Consider the following 8,073-nt stretch of genomic DNA (forward strand, 5'->3'; position numbering starts at 1 on the left):
GTTTGTAAAAACTAAAAATGTCATGCGTGAAAATTTAGAAATTGCTGTTGTGCTTCATGAGATGATGCAAAAAATAAAAAATTGTAAAAGGTGTGACGATAAAAAATGCCATAGTGTGTTTAAAAGTGTTATGGTGTACAAAAAATGAATCTGCCATGAAGCAATTTTTTTTCATTGTGATGAAAAAACTGCCATTTTATTACCATGGCAAAATTATTACATATACCATGGCAAACTTATTACATATTCCTTACAAAATTTACCGACAATCATGTATGTAATTTGCCATGTCCTAGAGAACACGAAAACCCCTAAAAATGCCATGTGATTAGTCTATCAAATTTCAAAAAAATTGCCATATTATGTAGATCAAATTTCACAAAAATGCCATGTGACTGTAGCCAAAATAATAAAAATCTCTAAAACCTGGTAACATAGAAAACTTACAAAAACATGATCTCCCACAAAAAAAGCAATGTTTTTGGGAGAACCCTACATGGGATTGCTAATTTTCCATGGTCGGTTACAGAAAGGAAAAAAATGCAAAAAAGAATTTTCATGGTATATGTAATAAGTTTGCCATGGTCTAGTTAAATAAATTGCCATGACAAAACTAGTTGTTCTTTGCCATGCTACGAAAAAATTGCCATGGTAAAAAATAAATTAAAATGAAATTGTCGTGATAGAGAACAAAAAAGAAGATACCATGGATTGTTTAGTAAAATTTGGCATGGTTCATAAAAGCAAAAACTTCTCACGGAAGAGATGAAAGTAACCGTCATGTTTCATAAAGTAAAATCATCATGGTGCATAAAAGCAAAACTCCCCGTAAGCTATGAAAGTTAAATTTGCCATGGATGTGTAGTAAAATAAGAAGTCAATTTGACATGAGCGATAAAAAGTAAATTTGCCATGGCAAAATAAAAGATAAATTTTCCATGGCTGTAAAGTAAAATTTGCAATGGCTACAAAACTAAATTTTCCATGGCTATAAAACTAAATATTACGAGGCTACAAAGTAAACCTGCCATGTTCTTGAAACGTAAAGTGTTAGGAAAATCAAATTTCCGGAATAACAAATCGGACATGGTATTGGTAGATAGCTATTTTGCCATGATCTACGTGACTACATAGTAAGAAAATTGACATACTGCGGTAGAAAATGGCTAATTTGTGAAAGCATCCTATGAAAAACATGTTCATACAGGCTGAACATGTAAACATGTATCTTGCTTAGTTTGATTTAAGTGGCAATTTACAGAGGCCTATCAAAGGAGAAAATTGAATATTCAACAAAGTTATGAAAAAGATGGCAAAACTGCCTGCTGTCGTACAATAAATGCAGAAGGTACACAATAAAAATCATGTTATTTTCGGGTAAAAAATCATGTTAGATTGTTTAGAAAAAATGTCATGAGTGGGAGTGTCCGGAAAAGCACGGACATGTGGCAAAATTACTTAACAATCTCATGGCAAGTTAACAATTAGATGAACATGTGTAAAAAAATTGGAGACATGGCAAACTTGATGGCATGGAAAAAAAATCAAGGGATCCATGACAATTTCGACGAATTTGCTGCAAAAATGTAAGGGAGCGCAAGAGGTACTGGAGGATATGGATGTTGTGCAGCTTTCGGTGCGAGTTGGGGTGGCGTGGGTCCAATCCGGTGGTGGCGACGTCGAGCCTTGCCGCGTCGAGCTACATTCGTGGTGCGATGCCAGTTGCATAATCTGCTCGGCCATGATGGTGCGGGCGTGGAGGCTGTGGCAGCGCAAGGCAGCGACGAGAGGAGCAATAGGGTGAGTCATACATCAACCGAGCACAACGTCGCGCCCGCTCGCCCGCTGCTCATCCTCTTCCGCACCACGCCTCATCGAGCAGTGTAACGCCTACTCCCCCTTACCGCATCCGCCTCCGCGTTGCGACCACCTTGTGCCCACCCCCGATGACCGGGAGTGCTGGATGCAGTTGTTGTTGGAAGAGCCCGTAGTGGGCGAGGCAGAACAACCGAACGGAGAAAGGAAGAAGAGCCACGCCGCCATCCTTAGTTGGAGAAGCTCGTGCCGTCTCGATTTGGATGTGTAGCATCCATGTCGACGTCACCTGCTTCCTGCTTCCTGAGCCCGTCCACCGTCGCCCAGGCGGTCGGTGGGGGCGCGCGGCGCGGGGCAGCCGTAGATGAGGAGGGAGGTTTCCGGGATGACGGCTGTTGCCGACGAGAGGATGCAGCCAAGACACCTATTTGAAATCCCGTGTGGCGAGAAAGGACAACGTGGTGAGAAACGGAGGGGGGGGGTGAGAGATTGAACACAGGGAGATGAACAGAGGGGGGGGGGGGGTTGAGAGATTGATGGGCAGTTTGGTTGCTGTCCTCAGCCACATGCCTGGGCAAAAGTGATGCCTGGTTTGGGCCTGGGATTTCGAGTGTTCTCGTCTGGCCAGGCAGCCTGGCCACGTTCTTGTTTAGATGGTGGCCTGTGCCTGGAAAGTCATCAGCGGATTAAAAAATAAAAGAACTGAGAAAGTATCCCCAAAGCTATCTGCAAACAGCTACTCTAGTCCCAGGCTAATACTACGCTCAGCCCAGCTGAAAGGAAAAGGACGCCTGGCGTTGGCCTGGCAGGCTAATCAGCTGCCTGGGCTGTCCAGGCCAGGCTTGCTCTATTTTTTTCAGGTAACAACCAAACAAAGCTCAGGCAGCTATCAGGCGAGGGCCAAGCCAGGCAGCATCTAGCGTGGATGCGAACCAAACTAGCTCTGAACGCAGGGAGATGAATGGAGGGGTGTGTGTGTGTTTGGGTTGTTCACTTCTTTTGGTCCACTGCGAATGAACGCCACAAGCCTATCTGGCAGCAAACTTGGCGTGTAATTCGTGGTAACGATCCAATGGTGTGAAAGATGCGTTTGATCTGAAATCCTGAGAAACCGACGTCAATTTTATTAGCGATTTCGGTTTTTATTAGTATACCTTTAATATTCTCGGTACTGTCATATTTACATTTGGAAGATTTTTCGAGGGAAAAAAGAAGATCAGAGGCCCCTAACCCTTTGCACTCTCTCACCGTGCCAACTGCACACCAATCACACGTGAGGGCGCGGATGCAAAAACACCACACACCAATCATCCACGCGAGGGCGCGGACGCAAAAACGCCCGCCCCTCCGCCCGCAGGCCGCAGTCCAGCCAGTGCCGCTCCGCTCTATATAAAGGAGCCGAGAGCGGGGGGAGGAAACCCTAAGCAGAGTGGGGAAAGGCGTCTTCGTACTCGCCTCTCTCCGCGCAACCGAGCCTTCCGCCCACCTCCTCCCCATTTCGCCAGCGGCGCACCCACCAACCACCCCCACCCGCCGCCATGAGGGAGTGCATCTCGATCCACATCGGCCAGGCCGGCATCCAGGTCGGGAACGCGTGCTGGGAGCTCTACTGCCTCGAGCATGGCATTCAGGTACGGATCCATCCGCTCGCCCCCCTCCCCCCTTTTACCTGTCGTGTTCAGCGTCGGATCTGGGGTTTGTAGTGGTTGGTGGTGCGCTCGGTCGGTCTGATCTGGCGCAGATCTGGCCGCGGCCGGTCAGATCTGCCCTTGGTAGAAGGGAGGATCTGCATCTGACGGAATGTGGGGTGCATGTGGTCGATTCTGTCGGTCGATCTGGTGTTGTGAGGGGCGCGGCCGGTTCGAATTTGAATTTTTAGGTGTGGATTTACTGGATCTCAGATCCGATGCAAGTCTCGCCTGTTTGGGAGCGGTTGGTTAGGTTTTCCATGTTTTGGATCTGACCGTGAATCCATCGGTTTGAAAAGCCGCTTCCTCCTAGGTAGGTTCGCTACTTGTTAGAACATCACTGATCTGGCACACACTGTTTAGATCTGTGCTGTACTGTACTGTACTGTTTAGATCTGTTCGAATTCTGCTAGATCCGGTGCTATCTGTTCATGCATGTGATGTATCATTGCTGATGGTTCTGAATTGTACATTAGCCGCTCGTAGAGAAATGCATCTCTAATGGATTACTATTCTTCTGTTGGTGCTGTGTAATGCAAGCAATTTAGTAAGCGCTTTGAGGATCCTTTTCTTATCCTGTTGTTACAGAATTTTGTATGGTTAGCTTTGCACCTCTTAACATTGTTTTAATCCCCCTTGTGCAGCCTGATGGCCAGATGCCCGGTGACAAGACCGTTGGGGGAGGTGATGATGCTTTCAACACCTTCTTCAGCGAGACTGGGGCTGGGAAGCACGTCCCCCGTGCTGTCTTCGTAGATCTCGAGCCCACTGTGATTGATGAGGTGAGGACTGGCGCTTACCGCCAGCTCTTCCACCCTGAGCAGCTTATCAGTGGCAAGGAGGATGCAGCCAACAACTTCGCCCGTGGTCATTACACCAGTAAGTGCTGTGCTCTTTGTTTGTAATGATGACAGTACACCACTTTTGCTCGTCATCTGGCTGACTTTTGCTGTGCCTATTGCAGTTGGCAAGGAGATTGTTGATCTGTGCCTTGACCGTATCAGGAAGCTTTCAGACAACTGCACTGGTCTCCAGGGATTCCTTGTCTTCAACGCTGTTGGAGGTGGAACTGGCTCTGGCCTTGGTTCTCTTCTGCTGGAGCGCCTCTCTGTTGACTATGGAAAGAAGTCCAAGCTTGGGTTCACAGTGTACCCATCACCCCAGGTCTCCACCTCTGTTGTTGAGCCATACAACAGTGTCCTGTCCACCCACTCCCTCCTTGAGCACACTGATGTGTCTATCCTTCTTGACAATGAGGCCATCTATGACATCTGCCGCCGCTCCCTTGACATTGAGCGCCCAACATACACCAACCTCAACAGGCTTGTTTCTCAGGTACAGTCTTGTTTCTGCATGGCTACATGTTTTCTGTTTGATGTTTGTTTCAAGTTGCAGTTCCTAATAATGTTTGACTGAGATCTAATTCATTGGTTAAACATCTAATGTGCAGGTCATTTCATCGCTGACAGCTTCCCTGAGGTTTGATGGTGCTCTGAATGTTGATGTCAATGAATTCCAGACCAACTTGGTGCCCTACCCGAGGATCCACTTCATGCTTTCCTCCTATGCCCCAGTGATCTCAGCTGAGAAGGCCTACCATGAGCAGCTGTCTGTTGCTGAGATCACCAACAGCGCCTTTGAGCCTTCATCTATGATGGCCAAGTGTGACCCCCGCCACGGCAAGTACATGGCCTGCTGTCTCATGTACCGTGGTGATGTTGTTCCCAAGGATGTCAACGCTGCTGTGGCCACCATCAAGACCAAGCGCACTATCCAGTTTGTTGACTGGTGCCCCACTGGCTTCAAGTGTGGTATCAACTACCAGCCACCAGGTGTTGTCCCAGGTGGTGACCTTGCCAAGGTCCAGAGGGCTGTGTGCATGATCTCCAACTCCACCAGTGTCGTCGAGGTCTTCTCCCGCATTGACCACAAGTTTGACCTCATGTACGCCAAGCGTGCCTTCGTCCACTGGTACGTCGGTGAGGGCATGGAGGAGGGAGAGTTCTCTGAGGCCCGTGAGGATCTTGCTGCCCTGGAGAAGGACTATGAAGAAGTTGGTGCTGAGTTCGACGAGGGTGAGGACGGTGACGAGGGCGACGAGTACTAGAGCCTGCCTCCTGGTGCTTTCGCAAGGCGTGCTGCTGCTATCCCATGATCTGCCCGAGTGGCTTTATCTGTTATCTGTCTGTTTGAATCTTTGCTTTGTGGTGTTTGTTTTACAACCTGTTGTGTTGTAAGACCCTTGTATCTTTGAACCTGTTATGCACCTTGGTTAATATGCATGCTATCTGGTTATCTACACCATAGCCTTAATTGCTCTGTCTCCATTTTCCTGTTTTATACTAATTTGTATTGTTTCATTTGTGGTACTGTTGAACTCTGCCTATTATCTCAACATAGCCGGTCGGAAGCCCGAGTGAAGGAGTGTTGGTGAGATGCTTGGCGAGCCATTGTTTCAGCCACTCTTGTGCAGTTGAAACCCAAAAGCCCTGGCCCAACTTGTTAAACTTGGCCACTCTTATGCAGACGAAACCCAACAGATGGCCTACCCCAAATTGGTTGCAATGATGATCGAACCTAACTTGAAATGTTGTTGCTTCCAGTCAAGTGCTACGCTTGTACCAACCTAGAGTTTGAACTGGAATTGAGGAAATGTTTGTTGAGTTTGCTATTTTACAGGTGCCTGAAGTTTCTCCTATATCATCAGCGACCTAATTTGATCTTCCTGTGGTCAATTGGAATTCAGGGAATGTTTGTTGCTAACAAGACGCCTGAAATTTATTCTCCTATAAACCACGATTAAAAGATTCAGTAGTAGCCACAAGCTTAAAAAGCAGCAAGTATAAATCACAGGCAAGAAATATATAAGACCTGTAAATTGTTTGTTTTCTGATGGACCATATCAGACGTAACTCAGATCTGTACTCTATTCTTTAGATAGATGGCAAGAGAATATGATCAAAAATGCTGGTGAAGTATGTCCAAATAACATGGTTCAGTGTTCAAGCAGGAAGCCAGTCTCCATCAGGGGGTGTACCTGTAAAAGATTTGAATCATCAGTTTGGGTCTCAACAATTTCTTCTATCAACACCAAGCAATCCCCACACCGCTAGACCGGCGTCAAACCCCCAATTATTGCCCCGGCGACGCGAGTTACGGCGGCCAGCGCCAGCGGAGTGCAGACGGGCCTACGGTGGCGTGCGCCGTCGGGGAAGAGTCCCGTTGCTCCCCTGTCCATGCTTCCCCGCACGACACCACTCCCCGGCGGCGTTGACCGAGCTCGGAGCTGAGGCGAGGCAGCCGGCGGAGTGCAGATGGCGGCCGCGCTCCTCGTCCGCCGTCCCGGTGGCGGCTTACGTGGGCAGCCTCGAGCTCGGCCACAACTCCCAGCAGATCAAGGCCAAGCTCGCGCACACGCGAGGCCTGCTGCACCGCGACCTCGGCCACAACCCTGGACTGCAGGACTTGCTGCCGGCGCTGAGCAGGAACGCCGACCAGGCGGAGGACCTGCTGGATGAGCTCCACCACTTCCAGATCCATGACAGGCACCACGGCACCAGCCACGCCACCACCCAGGCCAATTTTCTTCCTCATGGCCGCAATGCTCTCCGGCACACTGCCACTAGCTGGGCCGCGTGCTTTTCTTGTCGTCTGCACAAAGATCACGATGACAAGTGACGTTTCCACCCAGTGATCTTCTCCAGGAAAATCAAGTCGGTGTTACAGGACATGCAGGCCCACTGTGACTCCATCTCCGATTTGCTTGGGAAATATCCCAAGCAGCAGCATGGAAGCCACCCTACACCGGCCTCAGATTGGATCCACAATTATGCAAGATACATTATATGGTAGGAGACACACTTTTGAGGAAACTGCCAACCGTGTCATCAGCCGCGAAGATACCTCTATAATGATGCAAGGCTGTATAGTGATACTGGGGATGAAAATTATTTTGAAGTCAGGGTCTGGGTATGTGTATCGACTGAATTCGATGTGCTTAAGCTCACCAGGGAGATCCTTGGCTGCATACCTGAACAAGAAGGAATCAACGGTGTTGCAAATGAAGCAACAAATTTAGACCAGCTTCAGAAATCCATAGCACACCGTCTCAAGTCCAAAAGGTTTCTAATTATCTTGGATGATATATGGAAATATGACGGTCAGGATCAGTGGAAGACCCTGCTAGCTCCATTCACAAAGGGGGAAACCAAAGGAAGCATGGTAATTGTCACAACTCGATTCCCAAAGATAGCAGGCATGGTGAAAATACTTGATCCACTAGAGCTGCGAGGTTTTGAGTCTTAGGGCATCTCCAATGCGCGGGCGCTTGCGTAGATGCTTAGGGAATAGAATAAAATAAAATAAAACAATGTTTACCGTCTGGGTAAGCGCCTAGGCGTCCAACGCTAGTGCCCTGTGAGACGCTTGTTCTCTCTCATCAAATTAATTACCGGTGAACTGGAAGCACTCCCCTAACCGCTCACTGATCCGGGGGCCCAAGGACACTAATTTAACCCGAGACAATATTTTAATTTAACTAATTAAACCCACTGTTAAAATATGTATCACT

The 8,073-nt window shown here is 48.1% G+C and overlaps 1 protein-coding gene across 1 annotated transcript; it reads left to right on the forward strand.

Annotated features, from left to right (window-relative positions):
• The first annotated feature begins 3,181 nt into the window (after window positions 1–3,181).
• On the forward strand, window positions 3,182–5,802 carry LOC123064212 (tubulin alpha chain-like). The gene is made up of 4 exons (XM_044487743.1): window positions 3,182–3,446; window positions 4,148–4,382; window positions 4,468–4,838; window positions 4,954–5,802. Exons 1-4 carry the CDS (start codon window positions 3,354–3,356, stop codon window positions 5,608–5,610), a joined length of 1,356 nt encoding a protein of 451 aa, XP_044343678.1. The 5' UTR covers window positions 3,182–3,353; the 3' UTR covers window positions 5,611–5,802.
• The last annotated feature ends 2,271 nt before the right edge of the window (window positions 5,803–8,073 follow it).

This window comes from Triticum aestivum, chromosome 1A (genome assembly GCF_018294505.1).
Source record: "Triticum aestivum cultivar Chinese Spring chromosome 1A, IWGSC CS RefSeq v2.1, whole genome shotgun sequence".
Classification (NCBI taxonomy): Eukaryota; Viridiplantae; Streptophyta; class Magnoliopsida; order Poales; family Poaceae; genus Triticum; species Triticum aestivum.

What these genes read in the sequence shown, in the direction of transcription:
- LOC123064212 (XM_044487743.1), top strand. Translation starts at nt 3,354, where the DNA reads ATGAGGGAGTGCATCTCGATCCACATCGGCCAGGCCGGCATCCAGGTC. An exon ending in GCCTCGAGCATGGCATTCAG is followed by an intron (nt 3,447 to 4,147) that starts GTACGGATCCAT and finishes CCCCTTGTGCAG; the next exon opens with CCTGATGGCCAGATGCCCGG. An exon ending in CGCCCGTGGTCATTACACCA is followed by an intron (nt 4,383 to 4,467) that starts GTAAGTGCTGTG and finishes TGCCTATTGCAG; the next exon opens with TTGGCAAGGAGATTGTTGAT.